The 20,338-nt window shown below is 40.9% G+C and overlaps 1 protein-coding gene across 1 annotated transcript; it reads right to left on the reverse strand.

Annotated features, from left to right (window-relative positions):
* Positions 1-721: 721 nt before the first annotated feature.
* Positions 722-15,374, reverse strand: SPATA22 (spermatogenesis associated 22). Its single transcript, XM_055001857.1, has 7 exons — positions 15,332-15,374; positions 12,984-13,112; positions 11,088-11,148; positions 9,193-9,547; positions 4,198-4,327; positions 1,755-1,852; positions 722-1,103 (listed from the first exon to the last, which is right to left on the reverse strand). Exons 1-7 carry the CDS (start codon positions 15,372-15,374, stop codon positions 912-914), a joined length of 1,008 nt encoding a protein of 335 aa, XP_054857832.1. The 3' UTR covers positions 722-911.
* Between the last annotated feature and the right edge of the window lie 4,964 nt (positions 15,375-20,338).

A 20,338-nucleotide genomic window follows, 5' to 3' on the forward strand; every position in this document is an offset into this window, starting at 1 on the left:
AAAGAAAGACTGCTGCAATGCTTTTCAAGGTTTTTTTTAAAAGAGTTTCCATAGATTAGGATGAATTCTAAGTGGAAATGTGACTAAATTTCATGACAATTCCAGTTTGATCCAAAAGTTCATGTTTCTTTTGATGCCCAGGACAAAACTGATAAATCTTTTTTCCTGCCTGTATCAAGAAATATTGCTATTAAAATGGACACCTGTTTTTGCATCAATTGTGTAAAAATGGCATAGAAGAAACAAACATAGGAAATACGGCAAAGAAAAAAGCCAGAGCAAAAACAATTTTCCCAAACATGTGCAGAAATTAAAAGAAATGGGGTATTTGTACATTCCTAGTTAGAAGTCTAAAATAACATGAGCAAATTATTGACATAACTAACCCAGAATTTATTGGAAGGAGTCTTCCATACATCCCATCCTACCTTCCTGAAATCTTTAAAACCATATTCAGTTAAATGCAAAATGAGTGGAGTGCATACAGCTCCCCCTACTGCCCCCTCAGTGTCACCAAGGTATCACTGTTGGTTGTCTGTACCAGGAATCTATGATCTTTGTCTTAGATAAAGCAAAAACTGAAAATATAAAATACCAAGTATATGAAGCATTGTACCCCCATGTGTCAGCAATCGGGCTGTGCCCAAGCCATATGTTGAAATCAAATCTGAAAGCTCAAAAAATCCAGGGCAAGTTGTCTCTCATTTAGAAATGGCTTATTTTTAATAGTTACAGCGGGAAAACCTAATAAACAACTCTAGTTTAAACCAATAAACAATAACTTTATTTTTAGGGAGCACATAACTCTGCAATTGATGACGACAACAAAGCTTTTCTCTGGTGCTGCCGTGAAGAGCTCTGAGTATCTTTCCACTGGTGTCCTATTAAGGCTTCTTGCTTACCTTTATTGGTTAAACTTCATTGCTTGCTTTCACGTATTTACCCATTTCAACATCTGCAATTCTGACAAAATCTTGAAAAGTCTGTTGTTCAGGAACATTGGCCGGTCTTACAGAGACACACTTGAAGAGCTTCCGACTTGCATCATAATTTCCCACACACCTGTGGACCCGACCTCGGATTAATCGTGGAAGTTCCCGGTCCTGGTTTAGAAGTATGGTAAAAGTTTATTTTCTGCCCTTTGCTTAGCATAAAAACATGCTCCTTTTAAAATGCATAAAAATTACAGGTTGTAAGAAAGAGCTGTATTTGGATTTCTGTGCCCAATGTAACTTATGAATGAAATTGCTTTTAAGTAAAATTTAATTCTGTTTAATAGATATGGTTTATGGGGAATTCTGGTTATAAAGGGTAAGAATAACATATGGCAAGACTAGGTAGGAAGAGTTCCATTGACAAAACTCCACAATTAGGATTTATATAATGTTTTTATAGGGATTTTTTCTGGGAAAAGAGGTGGTAGAACTCAGTGGGTTGCCCTCAGTGAAAATGGTTGCATGGCCAGTGGCCCTGCCCCTGATCTCCAGATAGAGGGGAGTTTAGATTGCCTTCCACACTGCTCAGCAGCGCGGAGGGCAATCTAAACTCCCCTCTGTCTGGAGATCAGGGGGCGGGGCCACCGGCCATGTGACCATTTTTAAGAGGTGCCGGAACTCCGTTCCACCGCATTCCCGCTGGAAAAAAGCCCTGTGTTTTTAATTGTTACATGTTTCTTTTTATATTAGGATAATATTTTATGATCGTATTGGAGGCAACTTCATTACACATCCTGGTTAAATATGGAAAATACTTACAATCTCATAGAATACACAAGAGACACTCTCCTTCCCATCTCTCAAAAGGAAAGTCTTTGCACCATATAGTCCAGGGGTGACTGCAGAATCCAGAACGCCTAAATGACACAGAGAAGAATAAACAATGTAGTTGTTATTCATTTTGGCATAAGTAATGTTCGTGATAAATGTATTCTTTGCTTTTTAAAAAAAAGATGTAAGCAGTGTGCAAATCCTGTTACCTTCTTTTTAAAATGTGTTTGATTATAAATTACAATAAGATCATTTCATATTCCCTCTATCAGCCAAGAGTTTATTTGGAGTAAAATACAAACTTTGCAACAGGAATCTACTGGGGAAAGGAGCAGATTAAGATTCCTAAAATAAATGTTCTTTTAGAGAATACAGAAAGGGAAAGAAGGGTGTATAATAATGTATGTGCGCGTGCGTGCGTGCATGTGTGTGTGTGTGATGTGCCACCAAGTCTCAGCCAACTTATGGCAACCCCAAAAGGTTTTCAAGATATGAGACAAACAGAGAATGGTTTGTCCTTGCCTGCTTCTGCGTAGTGACCCTGAACTTTCTTGATGGTTTCCCATCCAGATACTACTAACCCAAGCTAACCCTGCTTAGCTTCCAAGATCTGACGAGATTGTGTTAGCCTGGGCCATCTAGGTAAGAGCCTATAATGATATAGGAAGAGAAATATACAGGAATATGGTAGCATCTTAAAGATGATTTAATTTCAGCATATGGCTTCATGGATTAGAGCCCACTTCTTCAGATACAACGTGGATCTTCATTAGGTGGATAATTATGTGGAAGGTACTGAAAAAACAAACAGCAAAGTCAAGGATCCATGAAAAGCAAGAAGCAGAGGGTGAAATGTAATTATGTAAAATTCAAATCTAATCATGAAAAAAACCCATGCATTAGTTATTCTAAGCTAGTCAATAGTTGTAATGGGTGTTTCGTTAAAACAATTAATAGCTATACAGAATACAAAATTATAAGTCTGGATTCAAGGGGCAGGAAGGAGGGAGGAAAGAGTGTGAAATCTCTTAAGGAATTCTAATTCAGCAAATTCATACTGAAGTCTCCCTTTTGAATTCTTTTGTGGGTGGACGCTGACTTTTTAAGGTCAACAACAGTGTGTCCTGGAGGATTTAAAACGTGTCCTACTATTTTCTGAATATTGCCATTCCCCCTCCTCTTTTGCATAGCAACCTATGTTGTCTTTGTAGGCAGTGGGAGGTCATTGTCGACACATGCTCTCACACTGGAGAATAAGTAAGTAGATGAGGCCAAGGTGGTATAGATGATGTCAGATCCTGTAATAGTATTGCCTGAGGGTCAAACGAGATGTGAGGTTTTTAAATAGTTGGGTCTGGCTTGCCCACACCCAACTTGAGTCCCCTGCAGCTACACAGCAGCTTTGGAGAATGGCTGTTAAAAAATAAAGGAGAGCCCAAACAGCCTCAGAATGCCTCCACGGGAGAAGGAGGGGCTCCTCCCTCCCTCCCTCCCTCCTCAAGCCATTCCTTGTATTAAAATATCACAGGGAGGAGATTTTTCCCATGTTTTTTTCTGTTTCATGTGGAGTTTTCTGTGTACATGCAGGTAACCCAGACCCAGCTCTTTAAAAACCTGCTTGTCTAGCTTGACCCTGAGAGCCAAGCTGGAAGTGACGGATGACACTCGAACGGCAAGGGAACAGGCTCCCGTGTATTCCTCCCTGTTCACTTGCCCTCCACGTGTGCTCCACTCGATCACGCATTACACTTGAACGGCCAGGGAACAGACATGTTCACATGTATTCCTCCCTGTTCACTTGCGCTCCACTCGATCAGAAGGAGGAACACATGTGAGTCTGTTCACTTGCCGTTCAAGTGTAATTCGTCACTTCTAGCTTGGCCCGAGTCTACAAGTTGGCGTCAGGATAGGCTTTGGTGGGGAGTGCTCCAAGCATGCAGAAACCTCTTTCTTGTCCGCGAGAGGCTCTGTTTCATGGCTCTGCTGATAAACACAGGACCGTCAAGCTCACATGAAGAAGCAGTGGTACTTTGTCAGTGTATGGAGGCTCCAGTAAGCTGTTATGGATAGCTGCTGTGAATTTATTGAAGCATTTAAGCTGGCATCCTTCACATCAAGAAGAGAAAACATACTCTTCTGGGCAGTGACAGATAATTGAGTAAAAACTCTAACCTCCGACCAAACCCTATCATGTCTGTGTCATTTTTTTGCTGATGTCGTCCACTGTGGAATTGGCCCTGGATCTCGCTCTCTCTATTGGGTTATCCCAGAGTGGATTTTTGGTGGCATGGGAAAGTAATAATATGTTGTATAACTACTCAGTAGTGCCTCCTGTTCAGACACTGAATGATTTTGGCTGAACCATTTAAAAAAAACAGTATTAGTCTTTCCTGGGAAATTCCTGAGAATGCCATAAAAGTATTGTTCTTACCTAATACTTCAAACAACAGCGGTACTTTATTAGTATACTGACTCCAGTGCTTCATACTCTCAATGACAGCAGACAGGATTCTGAGCGAATTGTCTTTTTCTTTCAGCCTGAATTGAGAGGGTGGCACTTTCTTTCACATGGAAATAAATGAAAAAGAACATGTCAGTGGAAGACTTGCCATTGCCATGTGTGAATTGTTAGGTGACTACACATCATGTTTTGATACTGAAAAGGAACATCATCTGCTCGTCTGCCACTAACTCTTGTTTTTGTGATACTGGGGGCCGTGTGTGTGTGAGAGAATGCACAACAGTTATCTTTCTGCCCTGTTCTGAGCACAGCAATTTCATCACGTTAAAGCCAGTTACTCCAGGCAATTTCACAGCTGAACATGAGGACTACTGCACCTCTTAAGTAATGAATTATTTGATATCATAATTCCTATGTAGGACAGATATTTTTCTACTTCTCTGGATACATTAAAAGTTATTGCCCCAAAGTCAGAAATAATACCGGCATGTTAGAAAGGCTAGATGTATATAAAATATACACTCCCTGTTTCATTATGAGCAGAAACATTGATCTAAAGGAGCAAGTTTGCCAAAACTCACATATGGAACTCCTCATCAACAAAAAGTTGTAATATTTTCATTTATACTGAACTTTCAAAATAGAAGTAAATATTGGCCAACCCTGATCCTTTTGTTCATTTATTAACGCAGTGCCCTGGGGTACACAGGATGGAAAAAGTCGCTTCTGTTGGTAAGGTTAAGAGAGCAGTCATTACTGTTCAAATGACTGTACCTAAAATGGCTGGCTCCTATTATGAAAGCTTCCAAAGTGACCCACCCACTGTATCTACATACTTGAAGGACTCCCAAGATATGCAGAAAAATAGAACTTAGTTAACCATAACAGAGAGGAAAAACTTCAGAAAATGGTCTGATGAGGGCTAATAATTCTTCAGGAGGAAATGAATGTTGAGGGCTGCTGAGATTCAATTAAAGGGGAAAGGGGCAGATGGGAAATTGGCTTTCTCACAACCCCTGAGAGCTCATAAAATGGGAAGGTGGAGATTGCAGTAGGGGTCTCAAAATTGATGGTGGTTGTGGCTTTTCCGGGCTGTATTGCCGTGGTCTTGGCATTGTAGTTCCTGACGTTTCGCCAGCAGCTGTGGCTGGCATCTTCAGAGGTGTAGCACCAAAAGACAGAGATCTCTCAGTGTCACAGTGTGGAAAAGATGTAGGTCATTTGTATCTACTCAGGAGGGGTGGGGTTGAGCTGAGTCATCCTGTAAGAGTTTCCCAGGGTGTGGAATGCTAATGGCGGGAGGCTTCACTGTATCCTGAGGAGGTTCTTTTGCATATGGATTGGTACTTGATGTGCTAATCTTCTCTGCAGGGCTATTGTCGGGGATAGAATGTTTTGTTAGCCTGGTATTTTTCAGAACTGGAAACCATGCTCTGTTCATTCTTAAGGTTTCTTCTTTCCTGTTGAAGTTTTGCTTATGCTTGTGAATTTTTCATAAGCTTTCCCATCTGATCAGTAATTCCTTTGATATATGGCAAAAACACTTTTCCTGTAGGAGACTGTTTTTCCTTGGTTGTTTGATTCATCCTGGGTTTGATTGCTCTTTGGATTTCATTTCTGGAGTAGCCATTTGCCTGAAGTGCGTGGTTTAGATGATTAATTTCCTCATTGAGAAAGTGCGGCTCACATATCCGTCTTGCACGATCCACTAATGTTTTCATTATGCCTCTTTTCTGTCGGGGGTGGTGATTGGAGTTTTTGTGTAAGTACCGATCAGTGTGAGTTGGTTTCCTGTAGACCTTGTGACCTAACTGAAAGTTTGCTTTGCGGATGACCAAGGTATCCAGGAATGGGAGTTTTCCCTCGGAAAAACAGTCTCCTACAGGAAAAGTGTTTTTGCCATATATCAAAGGAATTACTGATCAGATGGGAAAGCTTATGAAAAAGCATAACCTCCAAGCAGTATTCAGACCCACCCGAAAAATACACCAGATGCTACGATCAGCAAAAGACAGTAGAGACCCCCTCACCTCTGCAGGAGTATACCGTATACCCTGCAGCTGTGGACAAGTTTACATCGGGACCACAAAGCGTAGCATCCAGACAAGAATAAAAGAACATGAAAGACACTGCAGACTTGGACAACCTGAAAAATCAGCAGTGGCTGAACATAGCCTAACTCAAACAGGGCACAGTATCTTATTCCAGGACACCAAAATACTGGACAACACTTCCAACTACTTTGTCAGACTGCACAGGGAAGCCATTGAAATTCACAAGCATAAGCAAAACTTCAACAGGAAAGAAGAAACCTTAAGAATGAACAGAGCATGGTTTCCAGTTCTGAAAAACACCAGGCTAACAAAACACTCCACACCCGACAATAGCCCTGCAGAGAAGATTAGCACATCAAGTACCAATCCATATGCAAAAGAACCTCCTCAGGATACAGTGAAGCCTCCCGCCATTAGCATTCCACACCCTGGGAAACTCTCACAGGAGGACTCAGCTCAACCCCACCCCTCCTGAGTAGATACAAATGACCTACATCTTTTCCACACTGTGACACTGAGAGATCTGTCTTTTGGTGCTACACCTCTGAAGATGCCAGCCACAGCTGCTGGCGAAACGTCAGGAACTACAATGCCAAGACCACGGCAATACAGCCCGGAAAAGCCACAACAACCATCGTTCTCCAGCCGTGAAAGCCTTCGACAATACAAGGTCTCAAAATTGTTTACCACTACCCATGATACACTGTGGAGACCCAGGTAGTGAAAACACATTATGGGTTGGATGCAAACTAAACAGGCAATTTCCACCAATTCCCCCTTCCTACTTCAGACCCTCCTCAATTTGGAGTAGTGGTTAAGAGTGGCGGGACTCTAATCTGGAGAACTGGGTTTGATTCCCCATTAGAGATGGGCACGAACCGGAGCAAAACGAACCGTGCGATTCATGGTTCGTTGCGTTTTACAAACCACGAACTTTCACGAACTTCACCTGGTTCGTGAACCAGTTCATTTGGTTTGTGAAAACATCATTTCCAGGGCAGCAGAAGGTTACTTCTGGGGCTTCAGAAAGCCCACCCTCCCTGTTGCCTAGGAAACTGATTGATCAGTGCCAGGCTGTCTGCAGTGACGAACCAAAAAATGAACCAAACAAAAAGTTCGTGGCAGTTCATCAGAAACACACTACCTTACTGGTAGCTGCAAAGAGTGCAATAGCTACACTTTGGAAATCTAAGGCTACCCCCTCAATTGACAACTGGCAAAAAAAAAATTGGGACCATTATATATCGGAAAAGTTGTATGATAAAATCTATCAAGTAGAACACTTCCCAAGAACAACTAATTTTATGGAGAAATGGTTTCCATTTTTTGAATATCTGGAATATAACAGCTCCGTGCCCAGCCTAATTTTTTCATACATATGCAAATATATAAAATATCTCTTAGTTTCATAGAATATCTGGTGTACTTTGTAAGAATTCCCTCTCTTTACTAGATCAACTATAATTCCTTATACTGTAATAAGCATTACTTAGTATAATTACTACTCATTATTAACATAGACTTCTTGTGAGTTATAAATCTTTGTATATTTAATTGTTACTTATTACTTGCTTTGAATTTATGCATGTTTTTAAATTTTGTGTGCTTATTGTTTAACAGTTTACAGTTGTGTTTTACAGTTTTAATAAAATTTTATTTTAAAAAAAAAGAAACAAAGAAACACACTCTGATGAACCGCTGGTTTGTGAACCACGAACTGGCCCGGTTCATGACAAATTTTGGTTCGTATTTTGGTTCGTGCACACCTCTATTCCCCATACCTTCACTTGAAGCCAGTGGGTGACCTTGGGCCAGTCACAGCTCTCTCTGAGCTCTCTCAGCCCCATCCACCCCAGAGGGTGATTGTTGAGGGGATAATAATAGCATACTTTGTAAACCACTCTGAGTGGGTGTTAAGTTGTCCTGAAGGGTAGTGTATAAATCAAATGTTGTTGTTATTCCTCAGGGTTTTGTATCCCTCAGGATCATCATTTCATGAAGCTCACAGGGAAATGGTAGGGGAGGCAGGAAAATTCCATTCTGCCATTGGCAAATTTAGTCTCGCTTCAACCCTGTAGATTTATTTACAATTTTCAGTGATTATATTAAAAAAAATGTTTATACTACCTGGTTTAGTAGATGAGTTTGTTAATCAGTAGTGTGAGCTCCATTTTCTATTAATCTCTTTTGCTGCTCATCATGCACAATGAGAATCTGTGCAGCTTGGTCATGGGATATCCACAGCCAGCTGCTTATGAGCCATATGCAGATGACAAGAACTTTGTGCCTTGTAATTACTTCGTCATTTGTTGTCATCGTCTAACAAATTACTAATTTATTAAGCCCAAAATTTAGAAAACCTTTTATGTTGACCCGATTCAATGTCCTACCCTCTGCGCTTTTGCAAGGGAGATACCATGGGCTACTGCTCCAGGAATGCACTTGCCCTTGTAGAAGTGGGGAAGTCAACAGTGTTAGGCATGTTCTATTGTTTTCCCTTTTTATTCTGATCTCAGACACAATTTTATTTCCCCTAGTTCTCTTCCCCAGAGAACTTTCCTGCCTCACCCCCTCCCACTACAGACCATTAATGTCCCCAAAACTATCTTCCTGGACTCGGGGGAACCTGCAAGAAGGGCATGAGGGGATAATCAGGGGTCTGCAGCAGGAATGGGAAATTGGTGGAAATTACACTTTCCCTTCCATTAACAGAAAACAGTCTGGTTCCAACCCACAGGAAACAATTTAAACTGCGGAAAGAGGTTTATTCAGCTGAAGCAGTGTTGATTTTTTTGATTGATCTTATATACCTGTTAGCCTACAATCATCTTAAGAAGCTGTCAATACAGGCAAGCAGGTTAAAACTCCATGGCCCTGTTAAAAAAATAACACATGTGTGTTTAAATTTTACCTGAATCATTTTGTCACCTTGGGTATGATCAGTTTTCTTCTCATTAACGTTGTGCTGGTGTGGTGGATTGTGCCTAAATTTGTATGATGTACTCTGACCCACTAGGCCTCTTGGCGTGTTGTTTGCTACCCCTGGTTGTTGTGCTGTAGATGAATAACTTTGCCCTGTCACTCCCATGTCAATGTTTTGTGGTGGTTTTGGAGGGCCAGGGAGTTTCCGCTGCCATGATCCTGTCTCTGTTAAGCAACTGGAGCCGTATTCCATCTTTGGAATCTTTCTGTTTTCTGTTCTTCCTCCAGAAGCTACAGAACCATTTCTTCTCCAAACGTCAGGACTGGCATTGTTCTTCTCTAACCTGCAACGAAATCATTTTATGCAGCTTAATGTGTGACTGTCTGTGTACTTATATACTCATTAAGAAGCCTGCTTTTTGAACCCCTCCACTCAATAATTCCAGAAAGAATTAATGCAGCTATGGCCACAATCATCACCTTTTACTTCAGTACCTCTCAAGACAGGTTGAATTAACGTAGATTTTGACCTAAATGTGCCCCCCTCCATAGCATCCTGACTACATGAGTTTTTGTATTTTCCTGTCCCAGGTGCTGGTTGCCAATAGTGTGTGTGTGTGTGTGTGTGTGTGTGTGTGTGTGTGTGTTTGAGATGTGAAATACTGTGACATCACAGTATACATGAACTCTATTAGATATTACAGGGAGGGGATATTGCACTTAATATAGCCCTCATAGCCAAAATATATCATTAATTTCTGCACTCTTTGGGCCCTTCCAATCTGTCTTCCCTAGGACTGTGAATTCTGGATTGGGAAATTGCTGGAAACTTTGAGGGTGAAGGTTCAGGAAGGCAGAATTTGGAGAGGCAAGGGACCTCAGCCTTCTAGTATAATGCCATAGAGTCCACCTCCCCAAACAGCCATTTTCTCTAGGGGGAATGATCTCGATGGCTGGGAGATCAGTTAAAACAACTTGGCTTTGCTGAATGGTCCAGATCAGCCAAATGCATATTGATAAAGAAAGGTTTTCAACCTTTCTAGAACCCTAACATAGATGGAGGTTTCCTAACCTATTCAGGAAGTAGGTTCCGGTGTTTATTATCACCCACAACTTTAAAGGCACTTCTAGTATTGACAATGTCAGAGAAAGAATAGCAAGCAATGTCTATTGACAGTCTCATCTAGTAAGTCAGCTCATATAGGAATTGATGGCCCTTATGGTATGAGATTTCCAGGCCACGCCGGAGATTAAAGGTCAAAACCAGCAACTTAAATTCAGTTCAGAATCTGAGTGATAGCCAATGTAACTCATAGCCAAACTACAAGTGATGCCTGACACAGGTTGGACACTTGTCAGCTTCCCTCAAGTTTTGATGGGAAATGTAGGCGTCCTGGTCTTGCAGCTTGGCTCTCCATTTAATTTAAGTTTACAGAGCAGCAGTCTATAGGAGGGAGAACATGCGGTTGGGAGGGGAGTGCAGGCGTCGGGCTCTCACCAGGCGCCCCCCTTCCCCTCTGCTCAGTGTGTGTGGGGGGTTTCTGTAAACTTAAATAGAGAGCCAAGCTGCAAGACCAGGACGCCTACATTTCCCATCAAAACTTGAGGGAAGCTGACAGGTGTCCAACCTGTGTCAGGTGTCACTTGTAACTTGGCTCTCAGGATGGAAAGCTCATACCCTACCACAAATTTTATTAGTCCTATAGGTGCTACTGGATTCTTGCTCTTTTCTACTGATATAGACACAGACAGTTTTTAAAATAGTTCTTTCTATAATTTTTGAGAAAGCATGGAAAAATGTTTAAGAAATAAATTGCAACTATTTAAATATAGGAATTTAAAAAAAAATTAAGATAGCTAAAGTGAGATTTCCTTCCTACATACTCAATGCCTGTTGTTTTCTGCAGCTGAGTTGGCTCTGGATTTGTAGCTTCCCAGCCAAAATCTTTAAAAATCAAAAGACATAGAACTGTTAGTTAAACTTAAGTATGCAATCCTGCAATATCTAATTTGAGATCTTGCAAAACAAACACATGGACCATACTGTCTTCATCACTCTATCTTTGATTTTTTGCTGTGAACTCATTTGCTCTTTACGCATAATAGGGATATGTTCTCTCCCACTCTTTCTCACGAACGCACATATACACACACAGAGGATTCCCCAATAATTTGTTTTATATCTGTCCACAGGATTCTCCAGATAAGCACTGTAGGACTTTGGTTCACAGCCATGTTGTTCAAAACAATTCCCAGTCCGTAAATGTCACAGAAGCATGTACTTTTCTATTCTGTAAGAGGCCAAGGGGTCATAAACTTTGCTGGATCAACATGTGCTCCAACAGGGACAGTCCCTTTTTTCTGGCTCTTGTCCTTGGTAAATCACAGTCTTTAATGTTTGCCTTTTGTGGATAATAATAACAACAAACAACAACATTCGATTTATATACCGTCCTTCAGGACAACTTAATGCCCACTCAGAGCAGTTTACAAAGTATGTTGCTGTTATCCCCACAATAAAACACCCTGTTTGTTAAAAATTAGTACAAGTTTCTTGAATAATCATTCTTCAGTACTTTTCCTCAATATGCATTAGCTAATTCTGTGTGTGTGTGTGTGTGTGCACACGCGCGCGCGCACACACACAGTTTATTGCTATTGCACAGCCTGTCACTTCACACACTGCAGCTGTTTTATTAATAACCTTGTCAAGCAGTTATGTTTTTCTACCTTATCTAACCCAAACAACACATGCTTTCTTGATCTTTAAACTGATGAAGGAGTGGCCGTTGCAGAGTACAATATTGTACAACGAAGTACAATACAGAGTACAGATACAGCTTATCATAAACAGATTAGAGCTCTCAATAACATGTAAGTGGTGGGGAGACCTTGGTATGAGAACTGGGGTGTTCCTTCCTGTTTTCACCCAAGGGTGCTGATCAAACCAAAGGTCCACCTGGTCCAGCATCCTGCCTCTGTCATTAGCCAGTCAGATGCTATACAAGGAAAACACAAAGCTGAGAACTGTCCTGTTGTCCAGTCTAGCTTTTGGAAAGTCAGATTTGTGCCCCTTTTGAGTAGAAAAGAGGGGCTCACATTATTTAAATAAATAAAAATGCACTTTCAATAGACATGGAGGTTCAGTTTAGCTGCCGCGACTAAGAGCTGCTTGTTGTGGTCCCATCCTTTCTCAATATAATTATTTATAAGCAGCTGTCAGTATAATTTATTGGTTTCCTGTTTCTGTTTAAGTAGGCAAACACTGAGCAAGTGAAACACAATCTACTATTGCCTTTTTAAAAAGCTAGGTAAGCAATTATTTTATGGTTGCACATTACCATTTTCTCAAGGCAGTGTTTTAAAAGCACAAAGCAACTGAAAAGTAGAAGTTCACTCACTAAAGAAGAGCCCTCCCCACCCTTAACCAGCAACAATGGGATTAATTATTATTACAATAATTAGTTCTGCTGGAATTCTATATCCTAGCCATTTCAAGCCTATGAGAGGTGACAGGTATCTCTTCTCTGAGAGTATGATAATGCACTAGAAATGCTTCTTCCTATAATAAGGAACATCAGCTCAAAGAAAAAGGGCACTATTTCAAGAGACTTCATTTAAAAGATAACATTCTACTTCATTTTTTAAGGGAAAATGTGCAATACTTTGACAATTCATACAAATTACCCTGGAACTTTAGTTAAATGTCCCCATTAAAGTAAAATGTATTGAGATGGTTGGGGGGGGGAGCGGGGAGTGATAAAATACTGAACTCTGTACCTGCTAGCATGGTAGAAAAGTCCAAAGTATCTGCTGTATTGCTGGTGCATGGCTCATTTTTAACAGGGTTTGAAGTGAGTGGTTGTCTGGCTCTCTTTTTCTGGTTGAACAGTGGCACAGGTAGGCAGCCTAAAATGTGGATTTGCAACATAATGTACTACTGGTAAACTGTTACATAATTTGTCTTAGAGCACATACCCAATCCAGCATTTGTCTGGAGATGAGAGGATCCTGAGCCACACATGAACCTACCTTGCCTCTGAGAGTTATGCCATTCGGAAAGGAGGAGGACACCAGGAGTGGAGTGGGAAGTGAAAATGGCCCTGGAGCAAGCCCAGTTGTGCTACAGGGGCAACTCAGCTCAGCAACACAAACGATGGGTATTAGCTCGCCCATTTACGCCTTCCTGAAAACTGGCAGCAGTGCAGAAACGATTGGTGAGCTGACTCCAGCTACCCTTGCTGATGAAGGGTCCGAGTTGAGTGGTCCCTGAGGCATTGGCAGAGTTGCTGGGGCTTGGGTCTGTTTGCCCCTGGCCACCAGTGACCCTTTAGGGCAGTGTCATACTGGGAAATTTCCTTGTAAGTTCAGTGTCCAGTCTGCCATGAAAGATACAGAGAACTATTTCTTCCATTGGAATGAAAGGCGCAACCTACATGGTTGGGAGCTCCATAATTGTTCAGAGCACTTATAAAACTCTGGACTATAATCTAATTTTCTTTCTTTATATTCTGAAGTGTATGCATTAGTAAGCAGCCCAAATAGCCCAATTTAGCCTGAACTCATCAGAGCTTGGGAGCTGAGTAGAGTTGGCCACTCTCAGTACTTGGATGGGAGACCACTAAGGAAGACCGGGGTTGCTGTGCAGAAGAAGGCAAAGGTAATCTACCTCTGCTCATCTCTTGCCTGGAATGCTCCATGGATGGGCAATTGCAGCTCAGCAGCACAGTCTTTTTAAATACATGCAGGGCTTTTTTTCAGCAGGAACCCGGTGGAACGGAGTTCCGGCAATTCTTGAAAATGGTCACATGGCCGGTGGCCCCGCCCCCTGATCTCCAGACAGAGGGGAGTTTAGATCGCCCTCCGTGCTGCTCTAGTGCACGGAGGGCAATCTAAACTCCCCTCTGTCTGGAGATCAGGGCCGAGACCACCGGCCATGTGACCATTTTCACCGAGGGCGATTTAAACTTTAAAAAATTCCCCCCTTGTTCCAGCTGACCCCAAGTGACATCATTGTGCGGTCCTGAGTTCTACCACTGAGTTCCACCACCTCTTTTCCCAGAAAAAAAGCCCTGAATACATGTGATACATATTATATGAGCCATCTGATCTATATACATGTTGTTGTGTAACTTATTCTGCTGCTGCTTGGCATTGTCAACAGATTTGCTCTTTTTCAGTGATATGACATTTAAAAAGTACATACTCTTGCTCTAAAGAGCCTACTATTTGAAATTAAATAGCAGTGGGAAGAATAGGAAAGACAATAGCCCTATTCACAAGTTACAAAGAATGCATGTATTGTCTATGTGCAACATACACTTGATTTTTCTTTATACATGTGTTGAATAATTCTTATGTTACAGACAGTCAATGCATGTATGGCTGAATGTATAAATCAGATCTTGCATTCATCCTGGTACTGGTCCCAAGTTTCATTTGTAAAGTGCGCGCATGTTGGCTCTTTCTAACAGATGTATGCATGCATGGCTAGGATTTTTAGATTAAATTAAATTTATATTCCACCTTTCTCATTGAGATTCAAGGTGGACTACACAGTGTTAGTTAATATGATCACCAGCTGGGATATTCAATAAACAATACAATAGGGTATGCATTGTAGAAATTTGAAAAGAAGCAGAAATTCAAATACAGGAATGCAGAGAGGAAGCATCCATGAAAACAAACAGAAGTAATTTGAACATGGCATATTAAACAACACAAAAACTACTCAGTAAGATCCTATCTTCATCAACTCCATGTCCCTTTACCAAACCGCTCTCCAAACCATTTCCTTACAGCACAGCTCTATTGCCAGTGTAAAAAAGCCCTCCTGAATAATTCAGTTTTGCATAGTTTGCAGAAAGCCAAAGGAGTGGGAGCTTTCCTGAACTCTTCATGCAGGTCATTCCATAAGGTGGGGGCCACCCAAACGAGGATATATGTGCCTTCACTGTAACATATGAACAGTTATGGAATCTTCACACAAAGACATTTTGCATGCCAGCAATTCATAAGCTATTGCATCCACTTTGTCAACAAGGTCCACGAATGCCCCATCTAGCACAACAACATGCATTTTGCTAATAATCTATTTTGCAGCTTTAGCACTAATAAAATATTGATACCTGCTGTAGTACGGGTTGAACTGTCGGTGAAATTCCTCTTCATTTTTTTTTCAAAACATCTGCGCACACACAAAAATAATTTTCTGAGTGTCTTTCTTGATGCAACATGAAGGTGGCATTTTAAGACTGATGTAAAGCATTAGCAAAGCCCAGTGTAGTTTTTAGGTAAATTGTGCTGAAGTTACTGGATAGAAACTAGAATATATTCTAGGATATATAATCCAAGGTTCCCACCATATGACATGTAACATTAAACTAGAGAGATGTGAATTCAGATCCATACTCAGCCACCTGGGGATCTTGGGCAGGCCTGACTCAGCCGCACCTACCTCACAGGGTGGTTGTAAGGATAACATGGAGGACGGAATAATTATGTGTGTTGCTGGCCTGAGCTCTTTGGAGGAAATGGCAGGATGAAAATTAAAATGTATAGAAGTAGCCAGGAATATCGATATACAAATAAGGAGCAGTATGTTAGCCTCTTATTATGGTTGAGTTATGAGCCATCAAGTCATTTTTTATGCAACCCTATGACTTAACAACCTCCAAAATATCCTATCTTTAACAATCTTGTGCAGACTTTGCAAACTGAAGGGCATGGCTTCCTTTATCAAATCAATCCATCTCATGTTAGGCCTCTTATTATACAAGGATGCAAACAAGGTAAATCCACCACTGCAAATTGATTGCCTATCAAGAATTTTGAGATATAGGCTCCATTTACAAGCTTTGTATATGTTACACCATCTATTCCTCATGAATTGTCAGAAATAATGTTTTGAAACAGCACAGTGCAAGATAATATTAATCCATATACTATATTCAAGCCATTAGTCATGATTAATCATTAGCATGAAAATGTTATGTAATCAAGTCTATAAGTTCAGTATTATGCTCATTTTAGAAATTAATTTGTAATGGATGGAAATAAGGGGAACTTGTGTTTCTGTGGACTAAACTTTTTAAAAATCTATTTTTATCCATGCTGCCCTGAACTTCAAGAAAGGGTACAATACATTTTTAAAAATTCAGACCACCAGATAAAATCTGCCCCCTCCTATTTTTCCCTCACAGTAGCCTTGTGAGGTAGGTTAAGATGAGATATAGTCAGTAGGCCAAACTAGTTGTCACTCAGTGATCTTCATGCTTGAATGGGGATTGAACTGAGGTCTGCCTGATCTTAGTCGTACTAGTAAACTACACTAGTTTTCCTAACACTATACAACAACATATGCCCTTTTCAGTTGTTATAGTTTACCACATGTATGAGGAGAATGCACTACATGTGATCTTCCTGATATATGCAGTCTTCATTTTGTCTGAAAGGGGCAACATGTAGTTTTGCCTTCATTACATGTGTGAACCAGATCCCTAGGGCTAGTGGTTTGTGGGGTGTTCTGGAACAAGACTTAAAACTGAGAAAGCATCCTTACAATAAGGGGACATGAAGCAAATCTTGGTAGAATGACAACAGAAAGATATGAAATTAAACAGTTATAAAGTTTGGGGAATAGAGAGAGTAAATGTTAAAAGGGGGGGATTTAATTCTCTCTGTCTCTCCCCCTCCCTCTCTCTCCAGCCTGCATTTGGTTCTTTTAAAAAAAATTATTTAAAAAGAAAAGATATAACAATAGAAAGTGCACAGAAATTTATAGAGGTGCTACATTTAAAGTTAGATTAAACTAATAGAAAGATACATGTGTGGGGTGGGGGGTGGGGGGGAGAACCATAAACCATTTCTCATTAGAAAACAGAGGTTAAAAAACAGCTGCAATTGTTAACCAAGCCCTGTTCAGTTTTAAAATCATGGTTAATGTTTGGCTTTAAAAAACCATCTTCGTCATGCTTTGGTATGCTGTCTTGAACTGAAGACGGGGAGGGAAAATGGCGGTATTTCTACTCGGTATCATTCCAATTTTAGTAAATGTGCTGCTCGCCAAAGCTGCCCAAATATGATGTTATTTCAGAAGGTGAAAATCTAGTAAAGGCCAGTTGAAAGAAAAGAGTGTGGGGAAACAGACCCAAAGGCATGAGGGGAAATGACATTAAGGTGTCATGCTGGTAAAAAACTGAGGTAAAAACAGACCAGTGCGTCAAGCTGCATGAGAAAGGGCAGGAAAAACGGCCAGATTCCTTCAGGGCGAGGCTGCGGGGGAGGGGCAGGGCAGGGCCCTTGGCCGGAGGCCGAAAGTCAAGACTAAGCCCAGCGATTGTGGCAAAAAGCATTCAAAATCTCCAGCTTAATTTCAGGCTGAATTCAGTAAAAGACAGGCATAAGATTTACAGAGTGGAGTTAGGGTTGCCAGCTCCAAGTTGGGAAATTCCTGGAGATCTGGAGGGGTGAAAGCTGGAGAAACCTGGAGAAAGTGGGGTTTGGGGAGGGAAAGGACCTTGGCATGGCATAATTCCATCGCGTCCACCCCCCAAAGTAGCCATTTTCCTCCAGGTGAATTGGTCTCTGTGGCCCGGAGACCAGTTGTAATTCCGGGAGATCTCCAGCCGCTACCTGGAGATTGGCAACCCTAAGTGGAGTATTGTTAGACGGAAGTTAAAAGAGGGGGATTTCTCGCTCTCTCCCTGTCTCTCTCTCCAGCCTGCGTTTGGTTCTTTTTAAAAAAATATTTAAAAAGATATAACAATAGAAAGTGCATAGAAATTTATAGAGGTGCTACTTTTAAAGTTAGATTAAACTAACAGAAAGCTACATTCAAGGTATGTAACAGCTCAGCTAAATTATGTAAGATTTACGGATATGCATCTATGGCCCAATTAATTTCTTACGTGCATACTAGACCAATAGCTGAATTTTTGAAAAAATGGAACGATTTCTTTGATTACTTAGGTTAAAACTAAGATCAGTTAAGGTAACTTGATACAAAAATAAAAAAGATAAAAACACAGGTGAAATTATTTATTAAAAATTGTTGATAATAAAGCCTGCATTTGGTTCTTGAGGGCAAGAAATGGCACCATCAACTCCTGAGCGGAAAAAGGCCTCAGAGCCAAGCACTGTGATTCATTTAAATAAACACACTTCTCATTTTAAACTTAAATTGCCTTTTCTCTCAGCCTGCTAGACCCATTGCATTGGCCAATATGCCCCCTTTCTGTTTTTTTTTATTCTTTTTAATTTCTTGAGATCCCAGCCAACAGAAGCTAAGTGGGATGTCTCTTATTTTAACTCAGCCCAGTTCTATTGAACCACTTCAAATCCTTGGGCAGGGGGGGAGGAGAAGGGTGGTTTCAGAAATGATTTTAATTTAAAGAATTAATACTGTCGATATTGGTCCTTCACAAGCTCTCCCTTAAAAAAAAAATTCTGGATAATTTAGTCAGGCCTGATTCAGATAGAAAGCAAGAGAATTCAAGACCACCTAACGACAACCACTTCAACACAGTCTTATGTAAACATTCATATAATTAATGCAGTAGACACAAATTGCCAGTACTTGTGCAGTTCATACAGTATACTTATTCAATGACTGTTCATATTTCAATATATTTATACAGTCTTCGTTGCAAGACCCATTAAAGTGCTAAGTGCTAGTATAAGGACTGATTAGTCGTCCACAGCCATATAACTTCCAATCATGAATCCGTAAGCAGGAAAATTCCGTCCATGGCCATGGAAGCTCTATAGGTCATGAAGCATGCAGAAAACAATATCCATCTGACGGGAAAACCGGTGAAGAGTCCCGTTTCTCGAATTCCTTTTTCAAAGATGGTATATACACTCCGACGTTCCCTTCATCCACTTTTGACTTGCACTTAGACCATCAATTACATAACGTCAGATGCTGTACCTAGCAAAGGTTGCATAACAATACAGTTACAAGCAGTCTGAGGAATACCTCAACATTTTTGGTTCAATTGTGGTATAGGTCAGAAGTACAAATATTACTGGAGAATCTTGCCTCCTTTTATTAAAGGTAAAGGCAGTCCCCTGTGTAAGCACTGAGTCATTACTGACCCATGGCGGGGACATTGCATCACGACGTTTTCTTGGCAGACTTCTGTTACAGGGTGGTTTGCCATTACCTCCCCCAGGCATCTACACTTTACCACCAAGAAACTGGGTACTCATTTTACCGACCTTGGAAGGATGGAAGGCTGAGTCAGCCTTGAGCAGGCTACCTGAACCCGGCTTCCGCCAGGATCGAACTCAGGTTGTGAGCAGAGCTTGGGCTGCAGTACTACAGCGTACCACTCTGCGCCACAGGGCTCCTTAATCCTTTTATTAAAAGACATTTATTTACACTTTTAACACAGACTAACTTAAAAGCATATGGTAATTCCATCCAGAGATTACATATAGATAATCAAAGGTCAACTATTAACATCCCTTAGCTTTTTTCTGCACTGAAAATTTCCAGTGTCTTTGTCACTGGAAAGGTGCTCCAACACTTAATAATCTTGGTTGCCTCCATAAATTCCAGCATCTTTCATGATCTATTTTGGTCAGGATTAGCAAATGTACCCCTGTATTGCTGGTTATGTCCCTGACACTTGGCTTAAGCAAGGGTGGATTTCCCCCCTGTATCTTTCTTGTCCCTGTATCTTTCTTGTCCTTACTGGGGTTGGTCCAGTGCCTGGCTCATTTAGACCTAGTGTGGTTTTAGCCCAATAACTACATCAAGACTGGAGAACTTTGAAGAGGAAACACTTTTATTCCATGGAATAAGGAAGGGGACAGAGTTTTAAGCAAGGAGAAAAATACTCCGAGCCCACCTGAGAAAAGGCAGGGAGGGGATATTTTATACCATTCTTTCTGAGACAAAGCCTCTATTCTGAGACAAAGCCCATCTCCGTCTGTTTCTCAACTCTAGTCGAACTTTTCCTTCTCCCTTCTTGAGCCAGTGTGTATTTACTGCTTCTTTCTCTACTGACTCAACTATTTCAAGTGTGGCTCCATTCCGAAGGCCAGACAACTAAGCTGCTTTGCATTTAAAGCCAGCATATAAAATTCTCTACTACTCAGATTTATCTTTACAACAATCCTGTAAGGTA

The sequence above is a fragment of the Eublepharis macularius genome, chromosome 17 (assembly GCF_028583425.1).
Source record: "Eublepharis macularius isolate TG4126 chromosome 17, MPM_Emac_v1.0, whole genome shotgun sequence".
NCBI classification, from domain to species: domain Eukaryota; kingdom Metazoa; phylum Chordata; class Lepidosauria; order Squamata; family Eublepharidae; genus Eublepharis; species Eublepharis macularius.